At 54.2% G+C, this 24682-nt stretch overlaps 1 protein-coding gene across 9 annotated transcripts in view; it reads left to right on the top strand.

The window, feature by feature from the left end:
• The window catches only part of EP400 (E1A binding protein p400), a 91496-nt gene extending 69391 nt beyond the window's left edge, over positions 1-22105 (top strand). For 5 of the 9 annotated variants that reach the window (XM_019668929.1, XM_019668937.1, XM_019668930.1 and 2 more), the window contains 12 exons: positions 2147-2225; positions 2357-2599; positions 3610-3658; positions 3733-3842; positions 7515-7716; positions 7839-8011; positions 9603-9815; positions 11746-11941; positions 12301-12425; positions 13717-13863; positions 18480-18557; positions 19477-22105. In XM_019668929.1, the coding sequence (XP_019524474.1) occupies positions 2147-2225; positions 2357-2599; positions 3610-3658; positions 3733-3842; positions 7515-7716; positions 7839-8011; positions 9603-9815; positions 11746-11941; positions 12301-12425; positions 13717-13863; positions 18480-18557; positions 19477-19746 (1885 nt within the window). In that variant the 3' untranslated portion in view covers positions 19747-22105. The remainder of the gene's footprint in view (positions 1-2146; positions 2226-2356; positions 2600-3609; positions 3659-3732; positions 3843-7514; positions 7717-7838; positions 8012-9602; positions 9816-11745; positions 11942-12300; positions 12426-13716; positions 13864-18479; positions 18558-19476) is intronic. The other 4 variants (XM_019668932.1, XM_019668938.1, XM_019668936.1 and 1 more) reach the window with 2 other exon arrangements.
• Positions 22106-24682: the final 2577 nt, after the last annotated feature.

Consider the following 24682-nt stretch of genomic DNA (forward strand, 5'->3'; position numbering starts at 1 on the left):
TTCTCACAAGGAGGGTGTCCTTGCCTGCAGTCTGGACAATGGACACACTGTCATTGGACACACGACCAATGACAGGGCGGGAGGGGCTTTCTCCCCCCTCCTCATGCCCGCTCTAATCTGACAAGCATTGTGTTGCCGCTTTCATAAAATACATCCAGTTTGGGGCTGAGTGTACTTGCTTTGAAACTCATCAAAGGAAAAAAAGACAGATGGGTGGAGAAGTGAGGGTGTGAGGGAGCAAATGCAGTCAATAGAATTGTGGGGTCTGGGTGCGGGGGACAGAGCACCTGCTGTGGGGTCCCTGCAACTTCTGTGTTTGACTTTTTACATTAAAATATTGGGGAAATACATGTTCAGGTGAAACCCAGTTGCCCCCTCTGGTTCAAGCCTTCATCATCGCCCAGGTGAGGTGCAGGCCCTACCTGATGGCCTGCTTTCTACTGGCCTCTGTGCCCAGCTCTCGGGCAGCCCTAGGCTGGGCACAGCTCTGTCAGCTCCGCCTCTGGCCATGCCTCCCCGGTGTCTGCACGGCTGGCCCCTCTCCCCGAGGCCCTCTCTCACAGTCACCTTCTTCACCTTGTTGAAAAGCGGCACCCCGGCCCGTTTTTCTTCATAGTGCGAGTCACGGTCGCATTTTAACGCGACTGGCTTAGCATCTGTCTGAGCTCCGTGGATGTAGGAATTCTAAAGTCTAGAGGCACAGAGCAGGCATTCAGTATGTACTTGTGATTAAATTAACAGATGATTTCGCTTACCATGCCGGGTCTGGGGGCTCAGCAGTGAACAAGACAGGAGCAGTCTGTCCCGCTTTGTAGCTTTTGCGAGGCAAACGCTGTGTGATCCTTACAGAGGCTCAGGGCACATCCTGGCCGTGAATAGACAGCCTAGCAGAGCCGAGGGCGGGGGGCCTTCTGCGAAGGGCCTGGCCGGCAGCATGTGGCTGGCTGGGGAAGTCGAGATGTTCCTCCAGGTGAGGGTAGAGCCACATCGGGCCAGTCCCTGTGTGCGTGGAGCCAAGGGGGCAGGAGAAGTCGGGTCACCCGAGCAGGGAGGAGGGAGCCCCCTGCGGTGGCACCGCCGAGGCAGGCGCACCAGCGAGGAGGTGACTGGGGTCTCGGGAGCAGTTTGGGCCGAAGCGTGATTGCAGTGAGTTGCAGAGGGTTTAGGGTGAGTGTAGATCCAGAGGGGCACTTGGGGGCTTGGCTGTGTTTTTGTGCGTTTGGTTTGGGGCAGAGAAGGATCCCGTTTAGATGCTGGTGGACAGGACGAGGAGGTGAGAGGAGAGCACAGGGCAGGCGGCAGAGGCAGGGCCGTTTCCAGGTGTGCTGCAGGAGCCACAGGTGACACCCGGCGTGGCCTGCTGTGAGGACGGAGCCAGGCCGTGTGCCAGGGCAGTGGGAGGTGGGGGCTCCCTGTGGAGCAGGAGACTGGGTGGCTGGGCCCCAGTTGGATTTTGCCCCCAGCAGTGCAGGATCTCAGTCCCGGCCCCCCAGCAGGCTGACCGGGCAGTCAGTGTGGGTGTGGCTTTGGCTTTACCAATGAGTGTGATGAAGGGACACAGGGTGAGGGAGGCTGCCGGGCCATGGGCAGGACTCAGCGGGGGCTGGGTGGGCTGACGTGAGTGAGGGCAGAGAAAGGGTGAGAAGGTGGTGACCCGGAGGCAGGTGCAGCAGGGGCCTGGCCATACTGGTGGGAGGCCTGGGACAGGGAGGGAGAGCACGGTGTTCAGCCAGGCCAGCCTCTCTGTGACAGGAGGACTGGCGAGGGTCGGTGGGAGAAGATACCGGAGCCCCCAGGAACAGCGGCTCTACAAGGGGCGGGGGGAGACCTGTGGGGAGTTTGCCGGTCAGGCTCTGCCTGGGGCCTAGTGTGTGGACGGCTGGGGGTTCATGCTGCCGCCCGGGGTCCTGAAGCCGCAGGGCTCCCGGGTTGACGGGCCTGGAAGGGACCCGACGCGGGCGCGGACCTCCTGAGGCACCTCGTCCTTCGCAGGGCTGGCCCTCCCAGTGCCCCTGCCTTTGGGCTGAATTGGAGCTGCCCCCAGTACTCCTCAGCTTGAAAAGTCCTCTAGGGCTTTGGGTTCCTAGAATATTGGTCTGCTTCAGAACCTGCCGGTTTATTTTTAACTTTTGTTTTTGTCTTACAGTGGAATCAACTACGACAAACCCCTGCCTCCTATTCAGGTTGCATCTCTCCGCGCAGAGCGGATCGCCAAAGAGAAGAAGGTGTGGCAGCCTGGGCGGGGCCTCCTGCGGGGGTGGGGCCTGCGGGGCTGTCGGCCATTGGGCGGGGCCTGTGGCGGGGGGCGGGTCCTACCAGCGGGTGGTTGCCCTACCCACGCCCTCCTGCCCTGTAGGCTCTGGCGGATCAGCAGAAGGCTCAGCAGCCGCCAGTGGCACAGCCCCCGCCGCCCCCTCCGCAGCCGCCGCCCCCCCAGCAGCCCCCTCCGCCGCTGCCCCAGCCCCCTACGGCGGGCAGCCAGCAGCCGGCCCCACCCACCGTGCCACCACCTGCCCAGGCACAGCCCCCAGCGCAGCCCACGCAGCCCCCACCGAAGGCGCCTCCCGCAATCACCACGGTGGGCAGCGCCGCTGTGCTGGTGAGCAGCCCTTCTTCCAGGAAAGCGGTGGGGGGTGCAGGTGGGGGAGCCCTCTGGGGGCACACGTCTTCGCCTCTCTGCTGGTCTGTCCTCTCGGGGCTCTGTCCTCCTGGGGGCTCTGTCTTCCCTGGGCGTGTGCAGCAGGGTGAGTTCAGGAGCGATTTGGAGGTGCGGGTGGCTGGGACGTTTGGAGTTACACAGGATTTGTGAGCCTGACAAAGAAGTCCCCCTGTCTGCCCTCAAGCCCGCAGAACAGATACTGTCTGCCAGTTTGCAGACTTTCTTCTGACCCCTCCCTGCTACTCAAAGCACATGAACCCGTGCTCATGCACACGCATGAACCTTAGTCCCATTAGAGAAAACCGGTAAAGTGTACAGGCAAAGGAAAGAGGCAGGCTCGCGAGGTCACGTTAGGGAGCGCCTGGGCCTGGGCGGGAAGCTGCTGTCCGCAGTGTCTGCCCAGCACGGGGGTGGTTGTCACGGAGGACCGCCCCCTTGTTTGAACCCTGTTGGCAGTGGTGGAATGTTTATGTGCTCCGCAGCTTATCCCTCATTCATTCAGAAAATGCACTCGTCAAGCACCCGCCTGACATGAGCGCTGCTCCCTACACAAACGGAGGCCTCCTGCTGGGGCAGCCCAGCCAGGCAGGACCTCAAGGAGAGCAGTGGTGCGTGGTCAGGAAGAAGGGACTTTGTTCGGAGCTGGCCCTGGAGCTGTGGTCTGAGTGATAAGTGTCAGTCAGAAAAGAACAGAAAACAGCAAGGGCAGAAGCCCTGAGCTTGGCAGCCTGGGGTCAGAAGGGTCAGCATGGCCGAGCCCAGTGACTGAGAGACAGTCACTGCAGCACTGCAATGGGCGGGGGACAGAGAGTGCTGGAGTTGGTCTGTCTGGCCAGGGTGCTGTCCTCAGAAGTTTGCATTTGATTCTGGTGATGTGGAAGCTTTGGGAAGGTGGCTGATGTGGACGTGTATGCGAGCTGGACCTGAGATTCAATGGCTTCTTTCTTCAGCAGGCAGGAGCCATTAAAACATCCGTTACGGGGACAAGCATGCCAGCAGGTAAGAAGTCAGCGGTGCCGCAGTGAGGACTGGCTGCCTCAGCGAGCCCCTGCCTCACAGACCCTTCTCTGCAGGCACAGTGAGCGGGAACGTGATCGTGAACACCATCGCAGGCGTCCCTGCCGCCACCTTCCAGTCGATTAACAAGCGCCTCGCTTCACCTGTGGCACCTGGAGCCTTGGCGGTGAGTCGCCCCTGCTCTATGGGTGCAGACAGCACTGACCTAGTTAGCTTCACCACATAACATGAATGCTCACGCGTTCAGGGGAGGTCTCTGTGTTGGGCTTTCAGACTCCACTGAGAGGTGCCCCTCATCCTGGGGGTGGGAGTGACGTGTGAGGATGCAGAGATGGTCGCTCTTGGGGGGATTTCGCTGTGGGAGGGGGTCAGGCAGGGTGCAGAAGGGGGTGGTCAGTTTATGGGGTGTCTAGACCCAGGTGCGGGAGCAGGTGGGGGCCACACTTGGGCAGAGGGATGTGGCGCCAAAGACCCCTGTGTAAGCAGGGTGCTAACCAGAGGATACCGCGCGTTCCTCAAGACACACACTATGTCAAGCCACCTGCTTGTCTGTGCTGTTTCACCGTAAAAAGAAAAATACACAACTTAGATTTAGGAGTTTAAATTTACGTCCTGATTTCCAAAGGCAACACGAGCCCTGAATGAGAAGATACTGCTTCAGAGTCAGCAGTGCCTTGGCAAGTGGAATGTCCCTCTTGGGTTTTGCCAAGTGTCTTTCCTACAAAGATGTAATGTAGATAGGGTGGTGCTGGCAGAAGGGGACACACTCAGATCCCAGGGTAAACGGGGAGTCTGGAACACCCACACGCGTGGTTGGTTGCGTTTCATTAAGCGTGCCGTGGGGACTCATGGAGGAAGGATAGGCTTGTCAGCAAACACGGCTGGCAGACTTGGGTCACCACGGGCAAAACAGGAGCCATGACCTGTGATTTACCTTCTCTCTCAAAATGGGTCATTGACCTAAATGTAAAACCCCAAACTGGAGCACTTCCAGAAGAAAACACCTTGCTTTAGGCAAAGATCTTAGGGTACCAAAAGCCAGTAAATTATAAAAGTTAATAAATCAGACTTCATCAAAATGACAAACTTCTCTTTGAAAAATATTTTTAAAATGAAAAGCATGAAAAATATTTGCAGAATATATCTGATAAAGGACTGGTATTCATTCAGATTATATAAAGTTTCTTCAGTCAGTAATAAGAAAACAAACAACTTTAGAAAAATGGACAAAAGATTTGAGCTGGTACTTCACCAAAGAAGACGTATGGAGAGCTAGTCAGTGTGAAAAGGTGCTCAGCGTTACCAGTCCTCAGGGAAGTGCAAATTAAAGCTGCGATGATGTGCTGCACCCACAAGAATAGCTTAAACCCTCAAAGGCCTGGGTGATGCTAAACACTGAGAGAGGCAGAGCAGCCGAATTCTCGTTGCTGATGGGATACACAGTTTTGCCGTCACTTTGGAGAACAGCTTGGCTATTTCTCATAAAAATGGGCATACATTGTCCATACAGCCCAGCAGTTCCACTGCCCAGCTTCCCGCAAGAGGAAGGAAAACATGTCTGCACAACAAACCTGAGCATGAATGTGTTCAGTGGCTTCACAACTACTAACTAAGAAAGGGAGCAACCCCGTGTGCTCTGATCAGCTGGCAAGTGCAGGGCCGATGGGCGCCTCGTCCCACCCGCTACTGCCCAGCTGAGCACAGGGAGGAGCTGCTGGGACGCAGCAGCGTGGGGGCTCTGCCGCGGCGTGAAATGCTGTATGATCCATTTCATAACATGGAAAAGGCAAAACTACAAGGACAGGAAACAACATCTGAGTCTGGATGCTGGTGGAGGCTACATGGCCAAGTGCATTTGTTAAAATTCATAGAACCGTATACCTGAAACAAGTGACTTTACTGTATACGTAAGTTATATGTCAGTAAATCGGGCTTGAAAACTAAAATACTCTTAAGCAATAGAGTATACTTGAAAACAGCTTTTCTAGGATGTGACTCAGGGTTATTTCATTTATTTTCCTTCCTGCTTTGCAATAGACCACTTCAGAATCAGCCATTTCAGTAACTAACAAGCTGTCAGGCTTGGGGCGTTAGGAGCACCTGTGTGACCAGCACCCCACTTCTGTGAGGATAGAAAGCCCAAGTCCATGTAGTTGATGTTTTATTTTGAAAAAGACCTGTTTCTGTGTGTATTTTAAAAGAAAATAATTCACCCACAATGTATTGTTTGAGCACCTCTTACGGACAAGATACTTTTCTTGGTGACGTGGGGATAGAAACGTGACTCAGACACACGACATGCTTCCACAGTGCCCCTCCCACCTGTCCTGAGGCAGGAACGTGGCAGACGGCAGGGGAGGCTTTCTGGAGAGTCACCAGCGGGCTCAGAAGGACAAGCAGAAAACACAGACAGTGGGCAGACCCTTAAAGACACGAGAAAATAGGACAACTCGGCATAAATTATAAAACAGGAGAAGCTTAAGACTGTCTATAAAAACCAGGAAACTATTTAAAAAGAATATAGAAAAGTTTTAGAAATGGAAAAAATGGTTACCAAATTGAAAAAAAAACAACAACCTGATAATTGGGCTTAATTTCAGTTGACACAGTTGAAGAGAGAATTAGTGAACACAGTTGGCGAGAGAAGACACCCACCAACCCCGGGGCCCTGCCTCCTTGAAAAATACGCAGAAGAGCAGGATGAAACAAAACCTTTCAAACAGAAACTGAATCACCAGCAGATCTTTACTAAATGACGTACTTTAGGCAGAAGGAAGATGTTCAGGTGTTCCCAGATGGAAGGTCTGAGGACGAGAAGAAGGAAGTACGTGCGTGCGCCAACTGAGGTGATGATTGACTTCACAAACACAGGCACTGGCTGTGGGATTAACAAGGACAGAAATGATATGCAGAGTAACAGTGACGTGGAAAGCGGGAAAGGGCTGCAGGGGCTAAAACGTGTTAGTCTCTTTATTCAGGAAAAGTGAATTACTGATTAAACTTTGGTAAATGTTCATGACATAATTACTAGACGAGCCACCGAAAGATTCAAAACAGTGTCACTTCCCCTGTGTGAGAGGGAAAACTGAGAGGAAAAGAAAATAATCTGCAAGAAGGCAGGAGAGGAGAGTAAAAGAAGCGTGGACCTGAGAGCTGGGACAGAAACGCTGGATTTACACTTAGACGGGCAACTAATGAAGTGTGGCCAGGTCAGACATGGGCTGAGGCCCAGGAATACATGCTGACTGCCCCGGGGGCCCGCAGGGGCAGGCAGCCCATTGCAGGGCGACCTCAGAGGGGGTTCTAAGGTTTGCCCACCGGTTTGTTGTAGGACTGGGGCAGCCAGGACATGGAGGGTCAGAGCTGGGCCGCTTGGCAGTAAGGCTGCTCCGAGTTCTGAGCCGGGTGAGGCTGGGGTGCCATGAGCTCTGAGTGCACAGCAGGTTTCAAGCTGTAGCTTCCGGCCTGACTGGGGATAGCAGTGGACAGTTGGGACCTTAGACTGTGTGTTCGGGGGTAAATCCCGTATCCAGAGGATGGTCAGAAGTCTGAGCAGATCCTTTGCATGAGGACAGGACAGGGCAGCATTTCGGATTCAGAATGGGTGCGGGAACGTTGTCGTCTGAAACGCTTGTCCCTCGTGTGGCCAACCAACCCCCTGTGTAGCTCGGCACTGCTTAGGATTTGCAAGCAAAGGTTCCCTTTGGCACCTTCAGGACGCATGTCACCTCCTTGGGTTCAGAGGCTGCTGCCCTTTTCTCTTCACCCGACGACGACGACGGTAAAGGCCTTGAAGAGTAGTGCAGCCACCTGATAGTCCCTCCTCTCGCCTTTCCAGACCTCCGGAGGCTCAGCGCCTGCCCAGGTGGTCCACACCCAGCAGCGAGCGGTTGGCTCCCCGGCCACTTCCGACCTGGTGTCCCTGGCACCAACTCAGGGTGTTCGAGCAGTCACCTCTGTGACAGCCTCAGCTGTGGTCACTACCAGCCTGACTGCAGTGCAGACCCCAACTCGATCTTTGGTGACTCAGGTGTCCCAAGGTAAACACAGGTTTGGTTTCTATGGCTCAGCTGCCCCGCTGTGGGAACCCGAACTGGCTTCCATTAGTTCTGGGAGGGCAGTGGGCTGCACCCGCACGCAGCCTAACCCGACGCCCCCCCAGCCGCAGGGGTCCCACTGCCTGGGAAGGCCATCACGCCCGCACACTTCCAGCTCCTCCGGCAGCAGCAGCAGCAGCAGCAGCAGCAGCAGCAGAGCACGCAGGTGCAGGGCCCACAGGTCCCGGCCCAGGCCCAGCCGCCCACGCAGATCAAAGCCGTCAGCAAGCTGACCCCGGTGAGCACTCGGCAACAACTTGTTGCATCCGAAATTCCAGGTGTATTTGTCACAGATGTGCCACTGTCGCTGTACAGGAAGTGTGTGTGTAAACAGCTTTCCGTGCAGCGTACTTCCGTAATCATGCGGGCCTGGCCCACCGTGCTCTGGAGGCCTCAGTTTTGTTCCCAGCACATCTTCCCACCTGCTTTCTGTGCTCCGTGCAGCGGGTCAGGCTCCAGAGACGACTGGAGGCCACAGGGTCCCATCCCCAGCCAGAGCAGGTGCTAGGGAAGAGCCCTCAGCCTGGGGGACAAGGTGTGAAGACCAGCATTTTGGACACAGCCCATTTGCAGCTTCTTTTCTCAAAGGGGTCATTTGAGTACTGATGTTCTGCCAGTTTGTGTTTCACCTGTGCTGTTATATATGTAAAAAACTTATTTTTAAAGGAAATTCAATATTCCTGCCATAAATGGAAAAGCACTAATATTTGGCCTAGAAGGTAACTAGAAAAACATGTAATAAAAACAAGACTGTTTTAGAATTCCAGCAAGCTGTCAGGCCTGCCCCAACAAGTGCCTGACCTTGGGCCTGACGCTTCCCGGTTCCAGACGGGACAGGCGGGCCTGCTGGAGGTCTGTGGGGGATGTGCTGGCATTTCGCCGAGGCTCCGGGACGCACCAGAGAAACGAGATACAGCCCAGTAACACATTGCCTCAGTTGATCAGCCACATTTCAGGGGCTTAGTGGCCACACGGGGCTGTGGCCCTGTGTGTATGGACAGCTCAGATCTGGGACATGTCCATCACGGTGCTGAGCAGGAGAGTTACAGGGCCCAGCAGGGGCGAGTCTTCGGGGCTGGTCTCCGGCCAGGCTGCCTCTTCTCCTCACCCTCCTGCTCTTCCCACTCGAGACCTCAGGGCCGTCCGTGCCCTGCTCACCCTCCCTCAGCTGCCCAGGGCCCCACTTTCCCACTCATTACCCACTTAATGGTTCCTTCATTGTACATTCTTCCTTCTCAGTTTTTTCAAAGTTAGTTTCATTTTCAGGATGTTGGAAGAGATCTAATAGTCATGAACAACTCAGTGTAAATTTTGTAAAAAACAAAACATGTATTCCTTAAATATAGTTTTTGAATTTTGTAAAAAACAAAACATGTATTCCTTAAAAAATAGAATCTTGATTCATGATGTTTTGACTTAAAGACATGAAATTTATTCATGAAATCTTCCTTTGGAGACGGCATAAATACAATAATTGAGAGCAGGTACACATCTTATAATTTTAAAATCTCAAGAGGGACCATGATTTTAAGATCTTTAAAATTTTTGATGTCACTGCAGGTTTAAGTTGTGAGTGAAAAGACCCTAGAAGTTGTGTGAATTTCCTAATGTCAGAGTCAGTGTTGCTCGTTTTTGTCAGTGGTTTGCTAATTTTTAATGAAGGAACATTTAAAAAAAACGATGGCAAGACCCTGGAGGGCAGTTCACACCCTGCATACGAGCAGCTGGTTCTTTGGTATTTAAGGGATCGTAGAAGAGTAACGTGACACCGAGACGTCCAGCACTGGAACCGTTCATGTTGATGAAAGGCTGTTTCATCTGGGTTTCAGGAACACCTGATCAAGATGCAGAAACAGAAGCTGCAGCTGCCCCCGCAGGCCCCCCCACCGCAGGCCCCACCGGGGCCCCCGCCGCCCGCTGCCCAGGTGCAACCGCCACAGCCCACACAGCAGCAGAGCCCCCAGCTCACCACGGTCACAGCCTCGCGGCCCGGAGCCCTGCTCACGGGCACCACCGTGGCCAACCTGCAGGTGGCCCGGCTCGTAAGTTCCCGATACGCTTGTTCTTTCGGAGCAGTCTGCTTACATTTTAGCTGAACTCTTGGTGCTCGCTCAGGACCTGTCAGGTGTCCCGGCAGACTTAGAGCTGAGACAAAAGGCAAGCTGTTCTTCCCCAAGAGCTTCAGCTCTCCTTGCAGAGGACGAAACAGCTTGTGGGGAACACTTAAATGACCATGTTCCCAGAGCTTAGGTGTCACAAAGTTTATGGGCTGAGTGCTGGGGGGTAGAGGAGGGTAGGAGGGTGAGACGTGTAGGGCCTGTGGGGGACATCCCAGTGCTGCTGGGGTAGGGATGCTGGAGGAGAGGCTAAAGGAGATGGCAGGAGGTGGGCGAGGCCCGAACGCCAGGCTCAGGCGTCACAGTGCTTTGTAAGCACAGAGAGACTCCTGAAGGAGGAACACAGGGTAAGAGGCGTGTCAGGGAAGACAGTTACATTCAGCAAGTGTTGATCGAGTGGGACAGACATGTCAGCCAAGCCAGCGCCCAGCATGGGCAGCCCCCGTGGTGGCTCTGGTGACAGCTCACATCACCGGTCCTGCTCTGGTTCAGGCGCTGCCCTGGCACTACACCTGCCACCCAAGCGGCGCTCAGGGACCACTGACCAGGCCGAGTGGCTGCTGTAATGGTGCTCCATTTTGCAGATGTAGAAACTGAGGCTGGCAGCTTAGGTGACCTGCCCAAATCCTACGGCAAGTCACCCACAACGCACGCTGGGATTTTGGGGCTATTTTAAGTCTGCCAGAGGGGATAGAAGTGGATAAAACCTGGGAAAGGAAGTTTGGTTTCACCTGTATTCACAAAAAGTGCAAATTCAAATGAGGAGAGTGGCGATGAGGTGTGACGGCCGGGGCTGGGCAGGAACCAGCTCCCTCCAGGATGGGATTCCATTAATTGAGCTCAAGACTGGACTTTACCTGGCGATCCCCTTTCTGTTACATGCTGAAGAAGTAAAGCGATGAGTGGCCACACCTATTTGTGTCAGCACTGTTTAGAGCAACGGTTCTCAAACTGTGGGTCATGACCCCTTTGGGGGTCGAACGACCCTTTCACAGGGGTCACCTAAGACCATCGGAAAACAAAAAGATATGTACATTACGATTCATAACGGTAGCAAAATTACAGTTATAGAGTAGCAACGAACATAATTTTATGGTTGGGGGTCACTACAACATGAGGAACTGTATTAAGGGGTCGCGGCATTAGGAAGGTTGAGAACCACTGGTTTAGAGGAACCTCGTCCCCACGACCGAGACCTTCCCTAGAAGCCCGCACAGCATCCACACAGCGGGCTGTGCACCACTCGGGTGACGAGACGTCTGAGTCGTCCCACTCTGCCTGCTTTCCCAGCAGGCCGCACAATACGAGCAGCCCAGGCAGGCTCCATGCTGGTTGTCACATTCGTCTGCGGCAGTGTGTGTGGGTTCTGGGTGATTTTACCTCGTATCTTAAGTAGCCCGAGTTCTTATACATATAAAAATGGGTCTTTTTTCATTCCCCTTTTTTAAAATGAAACTTTAAGAAAGTGCTTGGTAACCCTGTGAGTGGGCTCAGGGCAGTGAGCTTGAGCTGGAGGCCCAGGAAACGAGAGGTTCTGTGGGCAACATGGCATGATGGGGTTGCCCTAAGGCATAGGCAGGAGATGAGGGGGAAGCACAGACAGACGCCGTGTGACAGAATCAGTCTCTGAATGCCTCTGGGGGACGGACTGGCTGGTAGGTCTTGCTGAGCCTGGTTCCCTGCATTTGTCGGGACAGGTGAAGCAGCGTCGGTCAGCCTCCAGGGAGCTGCTGGCCTCTGGCCGTCCACTTTCCAGCCTTGTCAGCTTCTCGCCGCTTGAACTTTTGTAGACAGTGTTTGCAGCGACGCACAGCATCCTGAACTTCTCCAGACTCCCTTTCTCTTCCCTGTTTAGACCCGGGTCCCCACCTCGCAGCTGCAGGCACAAGGCCAGATGCAGACGCAGGCACCCCCACCGGCTCAGGTGGCGCTGGCAAAGCCTCCGGTGGTGTCCGTGCCCGCGGCCGTGGTCTCCTCGCCGGGCGTCACGACCCTGCCCATGAACGTCGCTGGGATCAGTGTGGCCATTGGGCAGCCGCAGAAAGCCGCAGGTGCCTGTTGTGTGCAGCCCCTCCCTCCACTGGAGTGGGGCTAACAAGCCTTTTCTAGGGGAAGTGGCTCCTTTGCTGGACACCCGTTTCAAGGGTGTGGTGGTATGTTCCTGTGGAAGTGTCTCAGCTTCTCTGGATCTCACCAGTACCATTCTGAGCTTCTGTGCTCTGACCTGAATGTCAGTGTAGCCGGGCCCAGGAACATGGGACGTGTGTGTGAGAGATGGCTTTGTCTTGGTGTACTCAGGCTTCTGTAGGAAGCAGTCAGTCTGAGCCAGTCAGTCACTCGGAAATGCAGGGAACTTAAAGGGAGCCCCGACTGAGCACTCACGGCTCACCCACGTGATCGGTGTTCGCAGGACAGACCGTTGTGGCCCAGCCCGTGCACGTGCAGCAGCTGCTGAAGCTGAAGCAGCAAGCAGTGCAGCAGCAGAAAGCCATCCAGCCACAGGCCGCCCCGGGCCCAGCCGCTGTCCAGCAGAAGGTACTGGCTTCCCGCGATCAGCTCCCAGCTTGTCCTGCCTTTCCGCTGAGTCAGGCCCTGCCCCCAGGCTGGGGCGCACATAGCACCAGAGGGTTCTGCAGGGCCCCTGCCTCGCTGCCTGGCTCCCTGCACACAGGAGACACTGTGGTCCTGTGCTTGGGCTGCAGAGGGCGGCCTTGGGGTTCGGGCTGTGCCGAGGCCCCACAGGGCGGGGGTGGCTGTGAGACGGGGAGCTCCATTCACTGAGGGCTTGTGGGGAGCGGTGAGGGGCGCAGGCTGTGGAATTGCACAGCTGCTCAGGGGCCAGAAGGACTCGGGAGCAGCTGTAGCTCCCAGCGTGTGACCGGCCTGGGCTCCTGTTGTATAGGCCAGACGGAGCCAGGCGGGGCTACCGCCTGGCTCCCGCAAGCCTGTATTCAGGTAAGGAGCCAGGCGGGGCCGGGTCCTGCGCATGTGCTTCCAGGGTGCAGGAGGGAGCGCCAGGCAGAGGGCCCCACGTGGAGGACTGCTGTCCGCATCCCCCTCAAGTGGGGGAGGTGCCTCTGAGCTGATTCGGGTCCCAGCCAAGTCCTCAGTAGTCTGGCACTCAGGGCATGGGCTGTGTAGGCATCACATTGACACCTATTTCTGGGAGGTGCCTTCTCCCCTGCTGTGGGCAGTTGGAGAAAGAAACCCCACTCAGAGTCATCTCCAGGCCTTTTGAGTGATCCTGTGGGTCAGCTGTGTAGGGGCGGGAGCCGGGCATCAGGTAAGGACACAAAGACGGAGATGCAGACAGGTGGAGCCTGCATCATCGCGTGGGCTTAGCTGTTGTCAGAGAGAGACGTGTGCTCTGAACTCAGTGCTGGTCCGCACATTGGTATCATTTGAAAGAACACTTCTGAGATGTGTGGACATGGCTTTGTAAACCACACGTGCCTGCCTGGCCCTTTGAATGGTATTAGAATTCTCCTGGCAGAACTAGAAATGAGGTTCACTATGCCAAGGTTGTGCCTACAGGTTTGTCGCCCCTTGTGCGAGATATTTTTGGGTACATGCCAAATTCTTAAAACTGGGTTTGAGAAATTGTGTATGTTTTTGATATTGTGGTCACGGCACCAGGTGCTACAGAAGATGTAAAGGTTAACCCCTGCCCAGGCTGTGAGGGGACTTCCGGGAGGGGAGACGGGTGACTTGGGGCTGGGCATGCAGGGAGCGCAGCTGCTGGAACACGGGGCGGTCACGCGTGGGTGTGGGGCAGTGGGAGCAGGCCTGGCCTGGCTCTAAGCCTGGGCTGTCTCTCTTTCTTCAGATCACTGCACAGCAGATCGCTGCTCAGGGCCAGCCGCAGAAGGTCACCTATGCCACCCAGCCAGCCCTTAAAACCCAGTTTCTCACCACGCCCATCTCCCAGGCGCAGAAGCTGGCTGGGACCCAGCAGGTGCAGACCCAGATCCAGGTGAGCACGGTGGGTGGGGTAGGCAGGGCGGGCCCTCCACTCCTCCTCAGAGGCGGCTGGTACCCGACAGACCGTCCTCGCCACCTTTGCTATCTGTCTGTGGGATCCCCAAGTGTGGCTTGCGGCATGCTCAGGTCACACTGCAGTGACGTCCTGTGTGTGTGTGACGCTCCTCAGGAGCCGCGGTCGCCCTCCAGGTTTGGGCCTTGACACGTGATGGTGCGAGGGCTGCTCCGGTGGTGGCTGCCTGGGACGGCTGTGGGCTGTGTGCACATTCCCCAGCTCCTGCTGTGGCCTCCGTGGCCCCTGCTGTCTGCGTCCCTGGTGATTCCGTTGACCAGCAGGCATTTCCTCTGGGGAAGTGCCTGGTTACGGGTTCCCAGAGCTCACTTCCGGGCCCCGGCCCTTGTTCTGTGTCGCACTGTCTCCCCCAGCACATGGCCACAAACTGTGCCGTCTGTGGACGAACAGTCATTCTTTGTTTTAATGTATTGGAACATCTGTCTTTTCATTTCTGAATAGTGCTTTTAGTGTCTTGCTTAGGAAATCCTTCCCAAATGTCATGATGTTATTTTCCTGTATCGTCTTCTAAAAACTTTATAACTGTTCATGTTTAGTTCTGTAACTTCCCTGGAATTGGTTTTTCCCGATAAAAGAATAGGAGTTCACTTTGATTTTTCCATGTAAATGCCCTGTTTCTTTCAGCAGCATTCACTGAGGGGTCACTGCCCCTCAGACCCACAGTGCCGCCTTGGCATAGTCCTGCGTGGTTTGCATGGGGCTTTCCTGTGGTGTGTGACCTCGGCCTGGACCACCCTGCTCTGTTCTCACCCCCCAGCTCCAGGTGGACCCGACATCTGGAAGGCACACCTTCTGCCCCATGCTGCCCTTGGGGGCTGTCCTGTTGCCCTCAGCTCTGCAGCCTCCCATACAGATCTGAGTGTTGAGTCCGCTTCCAGCTGGCACTCCGCAGTCACGCTGCTTGCTGGGCGTCACTAGAATTGCTAAGACCCTGTGGCTCAGTCTGCGGGAAAGTTGGCATTTTGTCTCGACTCGGATTCACCAGTGTGGTCCATCTTTGGTGCTTACCTTTAATGCCCTTGTATTAAGTTTTCTGCATTTTTTTGCATAAAGATCCTACCACTTGGATTGGATTTGTTCCTAATTTGTCCTTTCTGATGCTTCTGTGAATAACATGCCCCCAAGGCTCTGTCTGTGCCTTCCGTACACCTTGTCCTGTGACTTGAATTCGTGGGCTTGGTCAGTTCTTGCTTCCCCGACAGGTCGTCGGTAGGCTCCATCGTGTCACTGCACGTGGTGGCGGCCATGTCTTCCTCTCTCCTCCTCTCCCTTTTTTTGTTCGCGCTGGCAAGGCCGCAGTGTCACGTGCAGAGATGCACAGACAGAGGCTCAGCCTGTCACTGTCATTACGATCATTTTTAAAATCAGCTTTCATTAGAGTAGGAAAATTCCCTTCCTCATCTATAGTTTGCTCGAAGTTTTTGTTGCTTTTGCTGCGGCGTTTTGTCTTTTTCTCACCATCTGTCTGCACCCTTCCCCTGGTGATCCGTCCATCTCAGTGCCGATGACTCCAGGTTCAAGTCTACGACCTATCTCGGTCTCCCCATTCCAGGGTCTTAGTCCCAACTGCCTTTGGACAGCTCCCCAAAGACCTGATAGGCAGCTCTGACCTCACCTGTGCACACCTGAACTCTTCCAGCTCAGGGACAGCACCTTCAGCCTTACCTGGGCCAAACCTGCTGTCGCGTGCCGTTTCTCTCGCTCATGCTCAGACCCCGCCCCCTGCCCACCGGCAGCTCTGGGGTGGTGTGTGCGCACTTGGTGGTGTCCAGCACACTCATTAGGGCCAAGCGCTTTGTTTGTGTGGCTTGTGCTCTGTGTCACTGTGATGTCCTTGTTCTGTCAGTTACTGAGAGGTGTGCTGAAACCTCCTGCCCTGGTTGTGTGTTGATATTTCTGTTTTTGCCTTTTAGATTTGATACTTTATTTTTAGCTACGTATAAGTCAGAATGTTTAATTTTATTACTTTGAAGTGGCCTGTTATTGTCAGCACTCTTCTTGGTCCTGAAACCCATCCTGCCTTATATTGAGAACATCTGTCTGTGTTAGATTTCCTGGTGTGTCTTCCCCGCCCTCTACTTTCAACATTCTGTGTGTCTCTTTAGAACATTCCTCACGGAAGTAGTTGTGTTGATGCTGCCGTCACTGTCGTCACCTTCCTCTGCGTTCTGGCATTTTACCTAAAACGTGTTCACGCCTCTTTACGGTGGGGACTGATGGAAGTGGGCTCTGACTTCCTTTCTGTGTGGCTTGTTCTGTTTCCACTTTCCATCCTTTCTTCTCTTATGCTGCTTATGTATCTATTTTTTTGCACTGGTGTTCTTCTAGTTTTAAAATTGTATAGTCTTTTTGTGCTCTATAAGTGGTTACCCTGAAATGTCCACAGGCACATGTACCTGTTCAAAGACTGGAGCAAACCGTCGTCACACCACAGCCCCACTGGGCTGCTCAGCTGAGGTGCTGCTGTTACCATGCATTTTCATGTTGCCCCTTTTCATTCGGACTTCATGTAAAACTACTTTCCTTCTGCTTGACATCCACCCTTTGGAATTTCTGGTAGTGTTTGTAAATGCCTGTGTCTCACCCTTGTTCCTAAAAGGTAGTTTACTTGTATGGAATTCTGGGTGGATGTTTATTGTCTCGGCACATCAAGAGAGTCCCTGGTTGCTGGTTCTTTCGTTGTTGATGCAAGGTCAGGGGTGCCCTGGTGTGACGGTGACTGATCCCCCCATTTCCTTTTGAGAGCTTTTCTTGGCCTTCGGTGTTCTGCGATGTCACTGCTCAGTCTGTGGACCCTCTGGGCTCTGGACACTGATCTCCCTTGTCAGTCAGTGCAGGAAATGATCAGCTGTGATTTCGTGAGACATCACTTCCGCCCCACTTTCCTTCCCTCCACTCGTCCACTGTGGCTCACTGCCCCAGATGAGTTCTGAGTGACGTCCTCTAGCCCTTCTGCGTCACTGATTGCTACTTGGCAGGTCTGAGCGGCTGTTAAGCTTGTTTGTTGGATTTTCTTTTTGGTTATTATGTGTTTTACTCTTAGACGTTCTGGTGGTTTTTCTCTCAGATCTGCTTGGTTTTTCTTTGTAATTTCTTGTTCCTATGCATGTTTCCAGGCCGCACAGGGTGGACACGCTGCTTTGTGTGTGTTGATAATTGTCTGTTTCAAGTCCTGGAACATCTGATCTTACTTGTTGCTGCTGTTCTTGCTTCGGGAACTGTGTCGTCATCTTTATAGGGATTGCTTTCTTGTGAGCTGGTTTTCCTTGAAGTCCTGTTTGTGGACATGTGATCTGAGGTCTGGGCTAGGGGGGGTTGTGGCCTCTCTGCTTCTGTGGGTTCCGTCAGGACCACGTAAGCTGTGGCTTGAGGGTCTGGTATCTCTCAGGGAACGTCATTTTGGCCTCTAAACCTGTGTCTCCAAGGTCCCAGCACCAAGGCCCAAGCACTGACTTCCTCACAGACCCCTTTGGGTGACAGGATGGCAGCTGCAGGGGCTGGCATGCGTGGGCCCTGCCAGCCACCCTCTGGGAGACCGTGAGCATGCACTTGGGCTGAGAGCTGCCGTGCAGGTTCCGGCTTCGCTTAGGTTTGGGAACTGGGCATTTCTCTCTTTCTGCAGCTTCATTGCTGCATCCAAGACGTTGTCTTAGCTTTGTCCACACGTCCCTGGTCTCAGGCCCGGCCCCTGTGCTCAGCCCTGCAGTGCTGCAGAGGGCTGGGTGGGCTGGCTCACCTTCGCGAAGCCTGGCTACGGTTCTCCACGTTACATTACAATAAACTAGTGAAGCCTTCTTCTGGTTGATTGTAATTTTCATAGTAAGGACTGATGACATTGACTTGCAGCTTTGTCATTTACAAGAATATCATAAAATTTCACATTTTCTCCAGAATTATCTTGGGCAGGATTTATCTTCATTCTCTGTTCCCCAGCAGCTGCCCACTCAAGAGCCTGTTTGCCTTCTAGAGCCAGCACCCCCACAGCCCTGAGGAGACACATGTGCCAGCCATAGGGTGGGAAGTTTTGTTTTATTAAGAGGAAGCTCTCGTCATGATTAAGGAAAATGATAAAGCAACCACTTTAAAATGTGGGCGTGTCTCTGGACTAGAGCTGACCATGGTGCTGGTCTGAGTCCCGACACCCTGGGGCACCACTCAGACATGAAGAACAGGCTCTCTTGAGAACTCATGAAATGCTGAAATATTTCATTCCAACCTTGATTTAATTCTCTTATGTAAACTTGGAGCAGTTTGTAGTAGAAGAAAAAATTTGTCTGAAATATGAAGCCAAAAATATAAGCTTCAAATTACACAAGATTGTAGAGTAGGAAAAGATCGTCACTCAGTGTGAAGCTGACCTCAGGTTTGCTCAGGGTTCTAGGGCAGCACACTTTGAGAATTGCTTTTTTTGTGTCATCTGGCCACTGATTTTGTTGGTTTTGTATTAAGAACTGAGAAGGAGGAAAAAAAACCCCTCTTTTTGTGCACACATTATTTTGAATTCTAAATTTGATTTTTTTTTTGCTTTGTCAAAGGTTGCAAAACTCCCTCAAGTTGTCCAGCAGCAAACCCCGGTGGCCAGCATCCAGCAGGTGGGCTTGGCTTCACAGCAGGTAGGACGGAAGACGGGCAGCCACCCGGGATGTTCCCATGGGGACTTTGCAGGAAGCTTCACGCTTCCCAGATTAAGAGTTCCTGGTTCTCATCCTGAGGAAGCAGAGTTTTAATTAGTAGAGAATCACTTGATTTTCATAATATAAACAAAAGTTAACATTGGGGCAAACACTAGACACCTCAGACTAGCAGGATAAAACCTGAGCAGATGTGTTCAGTGTCCGCATCAGATGTGCTGAAGGTGCTCATCTCAGGGATGAGCATGTCAGCAGTGCTAGGTGTGTCGGGCCACCACTGCCACCACACCTGAGTTTCAGGGAAACTGGAGGAATAGACACTGCTGGGGACAGCAGCAGCGGCTTCCTAACCAGTAGGCTCTTACCGTCGTGTTTACTGCTGCAGAACATGGCCAGATAAGAACAGAGCTTTAAACATTTTTATTTTGTTCAGAATCACACTGGCATGTGGATTTTAAGAAATCAAATGCAGTTGACCCTTGAACGACACGAAGTTAGGGCCGCTGACCAGCCGAGCGGTCAAAAATCCGAGTGTAGCTTGGGTCCGTTCTCCACGGACATGGACCCCCAGCCGCGGTGTTGACCCTGGAACAGGCGGTGTGACCCACAGTGGCCTGCGTACAGACTCCGCGTTGTTCAGGGTCAGCTGTAATGGTAGGCGCTGATGCCACCGCCACCCCCTCGTCAGCCTTTTCCCAGAGGGTTCCATGCTGGCCTAAGAGTGACACTGGTTCAGTTTTCCCCTTCTGTTTGGTTAGAATGAACCAGAGGTCCCATCCTTATAGGCCAGGCGGTGGTCACCATTTACAAAATGCGTGTTAGTTACATTTCTAAAACCCCGCTCCTCAGCCCCAGGAACAGGGAATTTCTCACTTGATGTGCATTTTCTGTTTCTGCTCAGGCATCCCCACAGACTGTGACCCTCACGCAGGCAACAGCGGCCGGGCAGCAGGTCCAGATGATCCCTGCAGTGACCGCGACTGCTCAGGTGGTCCAGCAGAAGCTCATGCAGCAGCAGGTAGTGACGACGGCGGCTCAGCTGCAGACCCCTGGCGTCCCCAACCCGGCACAGGTGCCAGCCAGTGCCGACAGCCCAAGCCAGCAGCCCAAGTTACAGATGCGAGTGCCCGCGGTCCGGCTGAAGACGCCCACCAAGCCTCCGTGCCCCTAGCCAGGAGCGCGGCAGCCTCAGGGTGGGCCCCCAAGCCCCGCACCAGCTACCCAGACCGGGAGGCAGTGCCACTGAGGGTCCGGCTCCAGGAAAGCTGTCACTGAAACACAGCAGTGGAGCCCTCCATCACAGTGCACCTTCACTGGATGCCATGACAAGCGGCTCAGGCAGCAGTGGCAGGCTCGCCCAGGTCGCTTGACCTGTTCGTGTCCTGCAGAGAGCAGCGCTGGCTCTTGTTAGGGCAGCGTGTGCACATCCCAGGAACCACTAGGAATGTGCAGTGAGCCGTACAGTGGGCTTCCTAAAGCTACGGTGCCGTCTCTGACAGCATCTGCCTCTGCGTGGTTCTCCACACCCCACGGAAAGTGCACCCCGGGCCGTAGATGAGAGAGGCTGTCCGAGGTCCATCTGCTCAGATCAGAGACACATGTGGCTTCTTCCTTCCCTCCCACAGTGGGACTTGTGGAACTTCTTGAGGAAATATTTCGTACTGGCCCCACCGAAGCACATTCATAACGCATCCCAGCTTGTGTGGAAGGGAACAGCCTGTGACTGAACTTGATTCCAAAGAGCAGCCAGGGTGGCTCCACGACCCTCTCCCGGTGTGACTTATTTCTACGTGGGCGGAACCTTCTGGATTGTTTTCTACCCCGGCACTCCACGACACTTGCCCAGTTTTGGCGTAAAGCTCATGTTTGGACTTGGGGCCCAGAACACTTACTGTGCAGCTGTCACATTGTGGGTGTCACTGCTGAGTGCACAGCACTCGGTGACAACAGGGACACCTGTCACCCCACTCTCCACTCTCCTGTTTCATGCCCAGCCCGGGCGTGCTCTGCAGAGGTGAGAAACCTCGTACGGGGCAGTCTGTGTATGGGCCCAGTGTCACCCACAGAAACGGGCGTGATAAACTCTCCCTCGTAGACTTGTGACATCGGGTTTCTGTGCCGGGGTCTCATGTTGAGCAGACACACGTGCTCATGGTTCTGTGTAAAATGGCGCAGCATCTGTGCTGTTTTAAGGGGCCCACAGTGGAGGGGCAGAGAGAGGGCCATGTTTGTACCGTTTCATTTTTCACAACGAACGGCACGATGACAGAAACGACTGCAGTGGGCTTGACTGGCTGATGACGGCTGCTTACCTGGAATGTTCCCCAGGCACACAGCAGGCATCGATGACACCATCTGCGCTCTGAGCTCCCGACTCACTCGATCCAGGAAACCGTCCTGTCAGGTCTATGTGTACTGAGGATGAGTTACGGCATACTAGAGGGTTTTATGTTGATTTAATCTGCCCCTCCATCTCACCTCTTTGATGGCGCAAAGGAAAGAAAGCCTTCTGTCCTGGAGTGTTTGGTTTCCCATCAGTTAACGGACAGCGAATGATGCAACGACTGTTAGTGAAGCCAGTGTGCAGCTTATTTTTTTGAGCGCTCGGAGAGAAATTCGGAAGAAAGCAAAAAGCAAGTGTTGAAAACGGAAGGGATTTAACACTTACCTGAGCACGTCGAAGCACAGGACTTGGGCAGGCTGGTCCAGAGTGGAGCACGCCCCGCGCGGCGCCCACGTGCAGAGCTGGGCTGCGGGAATCCTTGTTGCTCTTACTTCACTGCTGCGCCATGAGCTTCCTTCTCTCCTCCGCGCAGTGTTGCAGGCTCCCCAGGTGACGGTAACAGACGGAGTGCCCTGCTTAGTGTCCTGGCACAGCTGCAGCCTAGAGGTCTCTGTCAGTGCAGAGCACCTATGCCCAGCTTTCTAAGAACAGGCCTGGGGCCCTGAAGATGTGCGGTGTGGGACTGCTGCCCCGCCCTGCCGTGGGCGAAGGGCTCGCCTCTGGAGCGTGTTTCCTTCAGCAGCCATCGCCTGATGCAGAACGTGCAGCTACAGTTTCCTCATGTCACTTGCTTTAGTGGCGTCCACATGTCACCCTGACCTGCTCGTCTCCAGCAGTCGCTGAGGAAGAGTCCTCCTTCCAGAACAGTGTTCAAGGCTAGACTTCCCGCCCGTGTAGTGTGAACCGTGGTGCCCAGCAGCACACCATGTGACGGCGGGAACACGTCTTCAGAACGTGGAGACAGCAGCTGCGCATTGGCTGGCTGGCCTCTGACGAAGCTGGGCTCTCACTGGAAGATTGGGGGTGCGGGGAGGTGCCGCCACCTGGGAAAGCCTTCCTCTCCCAGCTTTATGAGTTTTGTTAACTGTTGTAACCAGATAGCGGTTGTGTTTTAAAGTATAAAGGAGGGAGGCCGAAATTGTACATACTTGTAAACATGATCATTTGTACTTGAATAGTAGGGTTTTAAAGGGCATTGATACCCCACCACAGAAAAGGTACAATAAAATGACCTTTTTATATGTTTTTTCATCTTGTCTTTCATAGAAAACGTGTTAAAATAAGAAGCTAATTGTGTTTATTTCATTTGTGTGAAGAAAAAACAAAAGGGAAACAAGCATTGGAGGCAGCGGTTCCCCCCCCCACACACACACACACACACACACTGTAGGAGGAACTAGAAAGAAGGACGCGTGCGTGAAGGTTTTCAGTGAAAATCGCCATTTATGTCTGCAGAGACTGCGTGCACTGGCCGCTGACTCCAAAGCCGCGAATGGAGGAAGGACCTGTGTGTGTAGGTGCCACCGCCGCTGCCCTGTGTCTTTGTGACAGCCACCGGCAGGCCCTGGTGCCCTAGCGGGCCAGGCCAGCCACAGGTACTTGGACACCTGACCTCTCAGATGCCTGCATCACACTCCGGTGAGCAGGTGGGTGGCCAGCAGGCGTTTCTCTTCTGTGTCTTCTCTCACTTTCAGACCTTTCCTTCAGTAAAAATTTCTGATTGCAAAAGAACACATTTGATAAAACCGCTCTTTTTATTAAGAAATGCACTTAATACAAGAGGAGTGCTCTGAGAAATCCGTGGTTGGTCTGGAACCTTCCCTCCTGCTATGGGAACAGGGCGACCGAACTTTGAGCTCGCATTACATGCCCCTCCACTCAGCCTGCAGCATCGCCTGCTGGGGCAGTCACTGGTGCCTCACAGGACCATCTGCCAGGTGCTGGGAAACGCCGCTGGTCCATGGCCCCCTGGGTCTGGATTCACGTGCCCGCCTGGCTGTGTGGTGGGGCAGCGGCTTCACGCCTCAGCGCCTTCACGTCTCCTGTGTGCTCCCTCCCAGAGCGGTTGTGGCATTTGGGAAGCACTCAGCCTGGCGCCGGCTCTGATTCTCAGGGTTATTCAGAGAAGGAGATTGTTTTCAGAGCCATTGTCCCATCGCCATGACCCCACCATGACAGTGTGCCAGCTGTACGTGAGGAGGCCTAGGGCAGGCTTTTCTGGCCACGAGGCTGTATTTCTGTGCTTCAGGCAGGGCAGGGGTCACTCAGGTGAAGTGATTTCTACTGTCTGGTCACAGCAGGTCGCACCTCTTGAGTCAGTCAGCCACCAGCTCCAGTGCATAGGGGCATCTAAACCGAGATTAAGCTAAAGCATGCCCTGTAGGCAGACCCGCCTGCAGGCCACCTGGTGCCACCAACTTTATTTAAGGTCTCAGGTGTCTGTCTGGACTCTGACGTATCGGGGGTTGAGACCCCTATGGGCTGCTGCCTGCGTCCCCTCCACTCGCCAGATGGAACTGTGACTGGGCCTTTGGGAGAGGAGGGGCGGCCTCGCCTGAGGGTCTGACAGCAGGTCTGCCCTCGGCCAGTATCTGTGCTCCAAAGTAGGCTCATCTTCCAAAGATCCCCTTTTACTGGATATTTTACTGGATAAATGGCAGTACATGCGTTCAGTGGAATAGACTGCAGCTGATGAGAACAAAGAGTTGTGTAGCCTAGAGAGGACTGGTCTGGAAGGTGTGTGAGGTGCACTTGGGTCGGCCGCTCCCAGAGGGGAGCTGCTTGCAGGCTGCCTCTGGGCAGGCAGGGGTGCTTCGTTCTGTTTGGTGTAGGCTTGTTGTTTAAGCGGTTTGCCGTGTGCATGAATTATTTTTTAAATAGATCCCTGAACAGCCTGTCCATTGCGCCCTCCCCCACCCAGTGGGCTCGTTTATGGAGCAGGTTCCGCTTCCCATCTCTGGCAGGGACCCTGTGTAGCTGGCTTCACTCACCAGCTCCCTGCAGCCTCCGTTGTCTCCCCAACTTTCAGTGCTGTCTGATCTGTTCCCTGTTGCAAAGTATTTCTCCTCTTCCTCTCCTTGGAGGACCAACCACATGGCAGAGCGTGTGCTCATCCCTTCATTCGTGTCCCCACAATGTGCCCGTTCGCCAGAGGGCCTTGTACCAGACGGTACTTGTCTCCATCCCAGCCATCCCGCGGTTCTGTTCTGCCCCTGTCCCTGTCCAATGACTGTATGGAAGCGAATGGACACATGGCAGCCTTATCAGCAGTCGCGGCTTTCTGGCTCTTTTCTTTAAATCAAAGCCATTGAGAGAGAGAAGGGTCAATATTGGTTTACTCAGCTGATGTTAGCTGAGTTCAGCACACTGTGTGGCAGTTTGTCGTTCAGGCCCCGGAGCTATAGCCGTGAGCAAAGTAGAAAAGGTGACATTCCAGCAGGCCAGACAGGCGATGAAAGGACTCAGGACGGTGGGCAGCGGGAGGGGCATCAAGGTCAGGCCGGGCGGCCTGGACGTAGTCCTGAGTAGATGAAAAGGTGGAAGCTGGAAGGCACCCTGATGGGCAGTTTTGAAAGCTCACCCTTTCTGCGGTGGAGCCGAGAGCAGAGGCAGCGAGAGTGAGAACTGGGACACATTAGGCCGTTTCCCGGGTCACAGGCCAGGGAAGCGTCCCTCGTGGGTCCTCAGAGCGCACTTCCGGCCTGCCAGGCATTCCTGACCCCCTGTCCCCGCTGCAAACAGGCGCGGCCACAGCCTCGCTCTCCGCGGATGCCTCCTCTTCCAGATGCGCGTTTACTGCCCGATGGTGCCCCTTTCCCGCTAG

The sequence above is a fragment of the Hipposideros armiger genome, unplaced genomic scaffold (genome assembly GCF_001890085.2).
Source record: "Hipposideros armiger isolate ML-2016 unplaced genomic scaffold, ASM189008v1 scaffold_544, whole genome shotgun sequence".
Lineage (NCBI taxonomy): Eukaryota > Metazoa > Chordata > Mammalia > Chiroptera > Hipposideridae > Hipposideros > Hipposideros armiger.